General features: G+C 40.4%; 1 protein-coding gene across 1 annotated transcript in view; it reads left to right on the plus strand.

Annotated features, from left to right (window-relative positions):
* Positions 1–12,387, plus strand: part of TTLL5 (tubulin tyrosine ligase like 5) — a 307,505-nt gene that overhangs the window by 36,780 nt on the left and 258,338 nt on the right. Inside the window, exons 7-9 of the mRNA XM_029239548.1 lie at positions 3,810–3,892; positions 10,679–10,748; positions 11,186–11,270. Of these exons, the coding sequence (XP_029095381.1) occupies positions 3,810–3,892; positions 10,679–10,748; positions 11,186–11,270 (238 nt within the window). The remainder of the gene's footprint in view (positions 1–3,809; positions 3,893–10,678; positions 10,749–11,185; positions 11,271–12,387) is intronic.

Here is a 12,387-nt window from a genome sequence, read left to right on the forward strand (position 1 = left end):
GCCAAAAAGGTTGGGGACCACTGACGTAGAGGAAAAGTGTTGAAGGGCAAGAGGAGTGTCACATTTTGGACCTGGTGTGGATCTGAGGTGCCTGCAGGCCTGCATGTGGTGATGTTTTGCAGGCAGTTGTAAAGGCAGTTTTGAGTTCTGGCCAGTTATAGGCTCTGGAAGTTGCAGATATGGAGGTGGATGTTACTACCAAGGAAGGGAAAAAGGAAGAGAAGAACTACAGAGAAATCAGAGGGGAGAGAGAGCTTGAAGATATGAGCAAGGGAATGAGGTCCCAGAGGAGGCAGGAGAGGGTTTAGTCAAGAGCCCAAGTAGAAGGGTGAGCTTCAGGAAGGAGGGCGTGTCTCTCCCCTAAAAGGAGAGAAAGAAGAAGGCTAAATGGTCATCCAGGTAACATTTTAGATGGAGAGGAAAGCAGGTGAGTGGGTTTATGTTACAGATTCCCAGCCTTCTTGGTGAGAGGGTGATGAGGGCACATACCAGGAATGAGGGGCCTAGGGATGGGTTTGGGTGTTTGAGAGGAGCAGAAAGGCATGTGACTAGCCTGCGAAAGAGGCTTTGAAAGGGAACTGATAAGGAACAGATATGAGGATTGCCTGAAGACTCTAGAGAGACCAGCCAAGGCAGATCTCATGAATTTGTATAGCTCTTTGTTCTAATAAGAAAAAACCTGAAATCCATCTCTGTAGAGACCTAGCCCAGAGACCAAACACTGCCTCAAGAGATGTGAAAGCCTGGATACTGCCAAACTGTTCCCCGTAATTAAAATGTGGGGCTTGGAATATACAGACCAGATCTTGCTAGATTCCTGGTGCCACTGTTGCTAGTGTAACAGTATATAGTACAGTCGGAGGTCTGTGACCCCGAAGAACCTAACTAAGAATCTTGCCAACTGCAGCCACTCCCCAGCTGTGGACAGCTTTCTAAGCAGGGAGAAGGAAGGCAGGGTGGCGCCAATATCAGAAAAGCAGAACTTTCCCCCCACGCCCTGGCAGATTTCTGTTTACTTCTCACTGCTCAGAATTGCATCCTCTGGTCATCTTTAGTTGCAAGAGAGACAGAAATAATTCTAAGGAATGAGCAAAACTTTAATGTCAGCCAGTTAATTTCAGATGACTGGATTTCAAAGCAATCAGTAAATTTATAGACTCATAATAGTAGGATTATGAGAGATCTCATAATTCAAATGACTAAACCTCTCATTTTAAAGATGAGACCGGATAATTTAAGCAAATTGCCCGGAATTAGAAAAGTCAGAATTAGAACTCAGATCTTCCTACGCCTGGTTCAGTGCTCTTTCCATTAGATTGAGCATGCTGCCACCATAGGACCTGGAAGGCACCAGAAAGAGTTGCAGGCCCTGTCTAGTATATCTTTATCCTGACAGGCTGCCAAGCTCTTTGCCTTGCTTTGCTTCTGACCCACATTTTTGGAACCTGTGAAAGAAATCAATCCTTGTTCTGAAATACAGCAAATCAAGGAGAAAGGCCTAGCATGAAGACACTTTTTTTGATATTTAGAATTTCAAGAACATGATAAATGTGAAGCACCAGAAGCAGCAGAAACTTCTGATAAGCCTAGTCCACAAAGTAAGATTTATTAAACGCGTTAGATGGCAGAAGTTGCATTTAGCTAGATTTTCCCTGTTCTGAAAACGAGCATTTTCTGCGTCCGCTTGTCACCACAGGGGGTACTGTCTTCAGACAGGTCTGGTCATTTTCTTCGGCACTGCTGTATGTAGCTCCCTCACTTCCTCTTTGTGAGCTCGGTGTGTCTAATTACTTGCTTAGGGCCTGCCTTTCTGCTGTCTTTTCACTTCTGCATGCCCCATACTAGCAAACTGCGTAACACAGGTTGGGTACTTAAAAGTATTGAATGAATGAATGAAGTTTAAAAATTTTTGTAATTTTTTTGTTTTATTTTACTATTAATTGTTCCTTTTGTTCTCAAACTATTGTATCCTCAGAATTTGGGGAAAATGGCAAAATGGAAAAAATATATAAAATGTATATATATATGCATCTATTCAGTGACTTCAGTTTATAGAGATTTAATTTGTCTTATATAAATATGCCATCTATTGCAGGAATTTAAAATTATGTAAATTATGTAGGTAATATAGTCACGGTACCCCCAAAAAAATACAAAACAATAATCAGTGAAAAGCCTTTTTTCTCCTCTTTTCCTCAGTCATCCAGTTCTCCCCAGAGGTGATCAGTGTTATTAGTATTTTTACATATCCTTCTAGAGGTATTCTCTGCACTTACTGGCACATGGCTTGAGTGTGTATGTGAACAGATGGGAGCATACAATACCCAGTGCCCTGCACTTTACTTCTTAACACTCAACAGTCTCTTTGAGCTCATTCCCTCTCTGTTCCTTAATAACATTCTCATTTTGTGTGTCTGCTTAATATTTCATTATGTAGAGCAGGTGTCTGCAAACTACAGCCCTTGTGTCACATCTGGTCCTATGCCTTTTTATATGTATCCCATGAGCTAAAAATGATTTTTACATTTTTAAATGCTTGAAAAAAAATCAAAAGAAGAATAAAATTTCGTGGCATGTGGAAATCATAGGAAATTCAGTGTCCATAAATAAAGGTTTTTTGGGGCCCAGTCATGCTCCTTTGTTTACGTATTGTTTCTGGTAGCTTTTGAGCTACAATGACAGAGTTGAATAGTTGCATGGCCTGCAAAGCCTAAGCTATTTATTATCTGGCTTTTTACCAAAAAATAGTTTGCCGGCCCCTCATATAGATGCAATATAGTGTATTTAATTAGTTGATGGACGTCTTTTGCTATTAAAATGCAGCACTGAATAATCTTGTACAAAGAATGTTTCAGTATGTGTGAGCAGGACTAGAGAATACATTCCCAGAAGTGGAGTTGCTCATGGAGTTTTGCATTCTGTGTGGCACATGGCATTTTTTCTAATTCTGTGAGGTCACATCAAGGGAAAAAGCAGGGGAGGGTGGCGGAGAGAAGACAAGGAGGTCTTCTTTCTCTCCTGGTGAAATGGTTTGTGGCACCGACACAAGTCAAGTTCCTGTTGGGAGGCCTTGAAAAGACAGTTTGGCTCCTATCAGAGGGAGAGTCCTTTGTCTCTGCTTCTCTCTCGTGTCCACTGACCTTCCCTAAGTGGAGGCCGGAGCCATCTGCAGGCCTCTGGGACTCCTCATATTGGTTGTGTGTTTTCTTTTCCTATGATCCAAAGGTATTTAAAGCGTAAACCTGAACCTGGGAAAGGAACAAAAGTAAAGGGCACCTTTTAACCACTCGTCAATTACTGTCCTACCTTTCCACTCACATTGTTTTATTTAAGGCGATTTTTTCTTATAAGCTCAGAGAAACTGCTTGAGGAAAGTAACCATATTAGGGGATCTGGCCTTTGACTCACGTTGTCACCGTCTGCAGTGTGAGCCTCTGGAGGTCCTTTAGTTAAAGGAGGCGAGGATATCAAAGATTCGTGAAGGTTGTTTGTGACAGTAATAGACTAACGTCCAGATATTTGCCTTATTTTGTCTTCATCCTCTCATTCAAGAGGGGAAATGGTGGAAGAAATATATTATGTAATATTGCCATCTCTTCCTCTCTTTCCTTTCTCTCTCTTTCTGTTTTCATTTTTAAGGCTAGTCCAAAAATACAGGTTATTTTAGTTGCTGTCCTCCACTTATAAATTTGGAAAATTCTTTGGGTACCTGAGTAGATAACTGTGTTAAAATTTAAGATAATAAACTCATGTCCCTTCTTTCTGTTTGTTTCTTTCTCCCCTATTTTGTCTCCCAATATTTTGAGCAGATTCATATTCAAAGGACCGGGGACCTTGGATAGTAAAACCAGTGGCCTCTTCCAGGGGGCGGGGTGTCTACCTGATCAACAATGTAAGTATGCAGCGGGTGGCATACTTCGCTCTGTGTTTGTTCTTCCCTGCTTCACCCTTTGTCTTAGCTACTAAGTCTGCATTCAGAAGTGTGATTTGAGGATGGGTATGAGTCTACTGTTCACCTTACTGGCAGTAACCTCCTCCCATGCCAACAGTTACTCTGTGGCTAATAAGTCACTTGATTGAATTTGGGGGGAGGGCAGCCTTTGGTGTCAGCAGAAAAGAGGTACTTTTTCTGCTTTCAGCATTCTGCCTTGCTAATTCCTTGGCACTAAGCATTAATTGGTAGCACATACATTTAGTTCCTATTGTGAGGAGAACTGTGGGTTCCTGCCCTCAAGGTCCTCAAGCAAATTAACCTTAATCTGGCATGGCATCCTTGCTGCTCCTGGCCCCCTCCGTCCCCCCTCTTCTTCTTCCTCCTCCTCATCCTCTTCTTTTTTCAAAAGTCATTAATATCTTGATTCTTTGCAAAATCCTCATTAAAAGTTGTTTTTCAGTTGAATACATATACAAAGTAAATGAAATAAAATCCCAACCCCACTCTCACTGGCTAGACTAACAACAGTAGTAACCTAATACAGTTGATTTATGTTTCTTCTTTTCTCAACTTTACATTTTGTTTCTAATTCTCAGTTTGATATTCACTGCACTCATATCACCCCCTACCCTTCCTTCCACATTACATCTCTAGCTTTGATTACTTTTTATTATTTTTATATTTTAAAGGTTTATGATATTTACATTCTCTTCAGTGACTATGATTCAGTTTCTCTGCTTTATCTATAAGTTGAGTAAAAAATTTTAACTCAAATAGAAACTTTACAGATGGGAATTCTGAAATTTAACCAATATTTCAGTCTGGGTCTTTGTTCATTCTTCCTCCTGGACCTTTGGTCAGCCCTTTCAATCTGGAAGCTAGTGTTTTTCTTTAGTTCAGGAAAAATCATTCATTTTTTGTCTATGCTTCTGCTTCTGGTACTCCTTTTTGAGGCATTCTGGGTGTTTTCTTCATGTCAACTTTCTTCTCATTTTAAATTCTCTGTCTTTTCCCATCTTTATCTTCTGGATCACCAGTGTGAGCTCTGTCCATTTTATCATTCATTCCATCTACTGTATTTCTATATTGGCTATCGTAAGGTACAAACACTCTTATTTTCTCATTTGCCTTTTTTTTTTTTTCTTTTGTGATAACAGCCTGTTGTTGCTTAATAGATGCAGTTTGCTGGCGGGTCTTTCTGAGGATACGAATTGCAAGTTTTTTAAAGTTCTCTTTTGTTTCACCAATTTTCATGGGATCGTGTTTTTTTTTTTCCTGCTGTTGGGTTTTCTCAATTTCAGTGACCTTAGATGTTGAGTCACACTGATGAACAAGACTAGACTGATTGAAATTTTGACAGCTGGCCTGGGTTTCAGTGTAGGACTGATTCCCTAATAACATCTCACTGGGCAGGAGGCTGACTGTGCTTTGTGTGAGGGCAAAGTGTGTTGAATGTCAGGCCGCACCTTAGGTGGATATGGGTGAGGAAGCGTGCTTCTTCCTTCCCCCTTGCCAAAACAGGGCCTGCCTGATTGTGGATATAAAGGAAGAGTTTGGTGATTTCCTTGTGGGGCGGTGATACCTTTCCTCTCTCTTCAACTTTGTATCTGCTGTAAGGATGCAGTGGCCTCAAGTTCCACTCCTCTGTGGGATCCCTGTGCCCACCCACAGAAGGTGTCCTCCCGAGACAGTTGTTAGGTTTCATCCTGAGGGCAAAGCTTTGGTTGCTGGAGAAGAAGGCCTGTTGGCCGCACTGTTTTAAATGCTGTTTGTTATTTAATTAATTATCTGATTCTTGTCCGTTGGCTCCCTCTTGCTCTTCGTGTTAGTTCACTGCCAGCATGGAACTTCTCAGAAGTCTCCTTGGGAAGATCACTCTCACCTCTGATATTTGGGGCTGGGGCTTCTTCTGCTCTGTTTCCTCAACCTGTTCCTATCTTCTTTCTGTCTTTCAGGATTTCCTTAAACCTTTGGTCTTTTGTTGGCTCCTTTAACTGTTTTCTAGCCTTGTTATCATTTCAGACGTTTAAAAATGTCTACTCTGGGGCTTCCCTGGTGACGCAGTGTTTGGGAGTCCGCCTGCCGATGCAGGGGACGCAGGTTCGTGCCCCGGTCCGGGAGGATCCCACATGCCGCAGAGCGGCTGGGCCCGTGGGCCATGGCCGCTGGGCCTGCGTGTCCGGAGCCTGTGCTCCGCAGCGGGAGAGGCCACGGCAGTGAGAGGCCCGCGTATCGCATTAAAAAATAAATAAATAAATAAAATGTCTACTCTGTCCTTACGGTGGGACCCTGGAAGGGAAGAGGGGGAGGCGGATATGCCATGTGTGTGGTCGGTACACCATCCCAAATTCCCCAGTTCTCTTTCTTTTCACATGGTCTGAGCTATTTCCTATATGTGCAGAAACTAACTTTCTAAGGGGTCTTTCATATGGGAAAATCCTTAAATTCAGTCTGGACTAAAAACTCTACAGTAAACACTGATGGCCAGCCCTTTCATGCTGAAGAAATATAGGCTCTGGTTCTGAGGCAGTAGCTATACAGCCCCAAGCCCAGGCTACAAGTTCTGCTACCTGACCCAGGGTCACTCTGGAGGGCCTTTTGCCCTGGGTCTCTTGTGACAGAAGGCACTGCTCATAAGCCTTGGATCTCTCTTTTCTTGTCTCTCTTCTGACCTTGGTGTGAAGGCTCCTGTCCAACAGCTTTTCCTTCAGCTTCATGCCAGGAGCTTCAGTGTTGTTTGAATCTCATAGACGGCACTAGTTTGGGTTTGGGTTTTAGCTGCCAAATGGAATTGCTATTGAAAGTCAACTGTGGTACAAGTTTGCTTTTTATTTTCTTAGACATGAGTCAAAAAGAATAGGATCTATTCCCAGCTCATCTGGGACTTTTTTCTCTTGGAATGCTCTTTTGCCCTGGTGATTTGTTATTTTAAAACCAACATCATAAAGAATAGAAAAGTTAAACTTTCTTTGGTGGGGCTGAGAACCCCATGCCCTGACTCTTCCCTGGATGCCGCGCGCCTCTCATAAAGGGGGTGACAAGTCTTTAGAGAATGCATTTGGCAGGCTCTCCTCCCTCCCACATCTCCCTGGGCTGACTCCCTAGAGACCCCCTGCAGAGATCAAAGTACTTGGCAGGACCCTTTGCCTGCCACCTCCCGCTCAGTGAAGCTTTGGAATGAGTCTGATTCTTTGAGGTCTTTGGTGGAAGTGCCAGACAGAAGCCTGGGAAGATGCCAGCAAGCACCAGGGGAGCTGGCAACATGTGGACATAATGGCAAAATATTCCCATTTTTCTCCAAATCTGGAATTTTATCACCTTTTACCCAGACCTACAAACCATGCAGTTAATACTCTTCTCTCCCTCCTTACACACAAGGCCTAACCATCTCCTCTTTTCCATACCTGGATCCTTTCCCATGGAATATGTGACCCATTAGCCAACTGGATGAAGTAACTCTTTCCAAGGCTGCTGCCTGCTTTCCTTTTAGATTCAAGGGGGAGGGAGAGGGAGTGCTCCAGTGGAGGGTCTGCAAGCAGAGCTAGTGTGAGTGGGTGAGGGATGGGGGAGGGAGGGCAGAGTTAGGTGTGAGGGCCAAATAAAAACATCTCTCCCTGTCTTCCCACTGGAGTGAGGAATGAGAGGGCCTCTTATTAAAAATTCCCCCTAATAGTCATAACCTTTTGGAAAATATCTGCAAATAGCAACTTTTACCATTATGAGAATAGGATAAAGGATAGAAGAAGGATTACTTTTATGTAATACTGAAGAGAGAGGAGTGTGAGCTCCTACAGATGGAAGCATCTTGGCTGATTGGCGAACATGGTCTCTTAATGATGTGCTTTTTAGCTCTGAAAATACAGCATAAAGGAACAGAGTTGTGTTTGCTCCAGCTCCTGCAGTAACCGTGACTAAATGCCATATTTTCCCAATTTAGTATATTCAAATCGAGGAGGGAAAAGATCTGGTGTTTTCTGATTAAGGTATGAATTTGATTTATGGAAGTCAAATTTAGTCATCCTTGTCTCACACATTATTCATGGTAAATAAAATACTAGTGTTTTCTCTGAGATTTTGAAGTATCAGGAGAGTATTTTGGTCACTCTTTTCACTCCTATATTTGTGAATATAATTCCGTACAGCTCTCTTGTTTCTATTTGTTTATGTTTTCTTAGGTGCTCTCCATTTTTTCTCATTGTTCAACAAATATTTAGGGAGTCCCTGTTGTGTGCCAGGTGCTGCCACTCCTTAAAGGCTTTTCAGGAATAGGGATCATCTCCTAATTCTTATGTATCTTCATTATAAATCAGTGCACTGCTCTGAGCAGAATGGTGTGTGGCACGTCGTGAGGAATGCTGTTGAGTTGTGGAACTCAGTAAATGGAACCACATAGATACTATTGAGTTTGCAATAATAATACTAACTGATATTTCTTGAGCATCTACTATGTGCCTACCACTGTACCTTCCAAATATAATCTCACTTAGACTTTATGAGAACCCTAAGAGGTAGTTACTATTCCTTCCATAGTAAGTGAAGATTTTAACTCGTCTTGCTGATTTCAGAGCGTGCCCTCTTAACCACTGTACCAGTCTACCTTACAATAACTTAACAGATACCATGAGCTTTAATCTTAAAGTTGAATTAGAAAAATGGATGGGTTTCCAACTTTCCCAACAATTCAGATTCTTGCTTTAGCATACTTGGGAGGGCAATTTGAGCTTAGAATTAACATCATTTAAAATGAGTTAATTGGGGATGGATGAAAAGGAGACAGGCTTGAAGATGTCAAAAATTTCGTTAGTTGCTTATCAGTATATTACACTATACAAAAAAACTGTACTCAAACAATTCTTTTCTTCCGTGAGCTTACAATTTAATTACTAGTGCAGATAGAAATGAGAGGTATAGACCATTGAACAAATACTAAAGTTACCGAAATAATGTAAGAGATTATGTTCTGCATAATTCAAAGGACAAATGTATATGATGAGGAAGAGAAGAGAGGAAATGGGCATGGATGTTAGATGTGTCATAGAGTGAAGACCATTACCATTGTAGTCTCTGGTTCCAAGTAGAGTTGGGTGGTTACATATCTGTTGTAGCCTGTAGGTGTTACTTAGTAGAAAAAGAGCTGCAATTGTTTAATTTTAGGTTTGGAAGCCTGCAGCTTGCTTCTTTGTACTGTGATTGCATCAGTTCTTACTTACTAAGCTGACTCAAAATAGAGATAGTACGTGTGAGAAACTGATCAGGAAATGGTGTGGGTCACCAAGTCCAGAGTATGAATCAGTAGTGATGTTGTAGTGTCCGTATGATGCATAGAGATGGCTTGTGAAGTTGTGTTCTGAGTTTGAGATGGCAGCAGTGGGAAATGAGAGAGGAATCTCATTATCTTGACCCCGGAGTTGCTTCTTGTGGTTGTGTATGATGTTATGGGTCACACAATTATCCTTATTTTATAACTGTAGTACTTAGGATGGCAAATGCATTATTATAAAGGCAAACTTTTGGGTTTGGACAGTTATTTTAGGTCAGAACTTGTGAGAAAAGGTGCAAATAGTGCTTAAGAATTAAGCTTCTGAGGCAGACTGCCTGGGTTCAAATGGTGCTCTATCACTTACTAGCTGTGGGCCTTTGAGCAGGTTCCTAACCCTCTCTGACTCTTCCCTCATCTGTAATATTTGGATGGTGTTATACCTACCATGGGTTGGATGAAGATTAAATGAAATAATACTTGTGAAGGATTAGAACAGTGTTGGCACATAGCAAATCTTCAGTACATTTATTAAAATTCTTTTCCTGCAAATGTTAATAGTGTTTCTGTTGTTGCTACTATAGCTATTATCATCACAGTTATCATTATAGCCACTTCCCTTTTGGAGTTCCTTTGTCCTGTATGGATTGTGGTGACTGACAACTGATTTTTCTGTTTTAGTCTCACTTGGAATTGTTCTTCCAGATCTCTTTCCACTCTGCAGCCTCACATCTTGCACTTGGAGTTGTGCTGCTTTGTGTTCTTTTAAATTCTATATATTTGCTGTCCCTCTACTCAAACATCAAACTCTTTGGGAGTAGGGATCGGGCTCTGTGAGGGCAGGGATTGCATTTGTTTTATTCATCACTGTATCCCCAGTGCCTTATACAATACCCATCATACTCACCATTATTTATTGTATAGACAGCTCTTCTTCGTTGAAAAAAGTATTTAAAAGATCTAGTTCATTCTTTACCTGCAGTGGCATAGCAAGCACTATTGAGTGAGTCAGTGAAATATCCATCCCATTTCACAGGGAAAATGCCGGGATCCATTGTGGAAAGATCTGTAAGTTCTCTGAACAACTTGATGAAAGCCTTCCTGTAAGAATAATGGTAGTATTCTAAAATATCCAACATGCTTTACATTTGGGAGGAAGCAAGTTTTAATTTATTTTTTAAGTAGCTTTTATTTTCTTGGCATGTAAATATTTAATATCATGTATATAAATCTTTAAAGCTGTTTAGGCTCTATTATGAGAGGTGCTGTGTAAATTTTGTTTTCCCCCATTATAATTGGATTCTCACAGTGTTTATGGAAGTGGTGTGTTATATGGCCAATTAATATATGGGTAACTTAGAGGAAACCTTTTCTTAGAGTTTTAGTTTTCCATATTATCATTTCTAAATGGTTAAGAACTTTGCTTCTTTATTGTAAGTCAGGATTCCTTTGCATTTCTACCTTTCATTTTTCTCTTTACTCAACAGCCAAACCAGATTTCCCTGGAAGAGAACATCTTGGTCTCCCGTTACATTAACAACCCCCTACTCATAGATGGTGAGTTGTGATTAGGTCTTTGACTGGATTGGGCTAGATCGTACTAAATTTTTTTTTTAATGTTTTTATAGTCTTCTCTATTAAGTCTTTATTAAGCTAGTGTGAAATTCTTGGCAACTGTGGCTCCAGAGATGAAGCTGGTTCCTTACCTACCTCACGGTATTATTTTGAAGTTGATTTTGACATAATAAAAAAGAAAGTGCTTTATATGTTACAACAGAAACAAATATATATGAAAACTGTACAATGCATGTATATATATATTTACAATGTATGGTATAATTATTTGTCCTCAAAAGGGAAGGTGTGTGGGCAGTGTATGTTTCATGGGGAGAGGAGGACTGTCTTTCATATTTCTTTGTTACATTGTACTATTCCTTCTGTAACAGAAGACAAATGAGCTTAGCTTTACCTGTGTACCCCAATTTTTTTTCCAGATTTCAAGTTTGACGTGCGCCTCTATGTGCTTGTGACTTCCTATGATCCTCTTGTCATCTATCTCTATGAAGAAGGACTGGCTAGGTAAGAGACCTTGAGCGGAGGGGGAGGGTGTTTATTCGAGTTGACCCATTAAAGAGTGTATTAAGATCAGGTTGTTTTTTTCTGTTGTATTCAACTCAGGAAAATAAGAGTGTCCCCAGATGGGCTTCAGATTACAGAAATCAGTCTTATCACTTCACAGTCTCTCTTGCATATCCACGCATATGTACAAGCATTTGTATGTAAACACACACCTTTCCCAGCAGGGATCCAGGGTCACATTGTATTTTCATGCAATGGCAATTGGTATGAAGATCCTAGGGCCACTGTTGTTCACAAATGGTCTAAAAAGGAAAAAAAAAAAAATCTCACATGTGTATACCTGTTATATACCAAGCATTTATTTTAATGCTCACAACAACCTTAAAGTAGATGCATTTTTGCAGTTGCGGAAACTGAGGCTTTGCGTAAGGGAACTTGAAGTCACTCCCCTGAGGTCTCCAGCAGGTGGATAGTGGAGTGGGAATTTGAACCCCTGGATCTGACTCCAGAGCTGAAGGCTTGAGCTGTTTCATGCCCTCTTGTATTTAGGGTGGGCATTAGCTGCTTTTTCTTTTTTCACCTACAAGCCTGTAATATATTTTACAGTGATTATATATATAAAATATATATATATATTATATGTATATAATATATAGATTATATATATAAATATATATATATATTTCTGTTTTTCTTGAGGTACTTCTTAAGTTTTAAGGTAGTGTGACTTACAAAATAAAGTTCAACTTATAATAATTTGAATTTTCATTTCCCACATCCATAGGATTTTACAGGTGACAGTGTTTTTTTTAGACCCTTTAAATTGTTTAAAATAAGCATATAACTTTGGTGTGCTTGTGTTCTTTTCTCTCACAAAGCTTATATATATATATATATATATATGTATTTCCCCCACAAAACGTATATATATATTTTACCAAAGAACTCTGAAGTTCTTTTTATGCATAGTTTTCTTATAGAGCATAGCAGTTTAGGAGGTGGTTTGCATCTGTAAAAAGCATGGCCTATATATGTTTCTGTATTTTAGGAAATGTACATCAAAGATGGGAAATACCGTGGATAAAAGAAGGCTACATATTTAGGTGTAGGTGCTTTG

Source organism: Monodon monoceros, unplaced genomic scaffold (genome assembly GCF_005190385.1).
Source record: "Monodon monoceros isolate NGI ecotype Baffin Bay Population unplaced genomic scaffold, NGI_Narwhal_1 Super_Scaffold_21, whole genome shotgun sequence".
NCBI lineage: Eukaryota > Metazoa > Chordata > Mammalia > Artiodactyla > Monodontidae > Monodon > Monodon monoceros.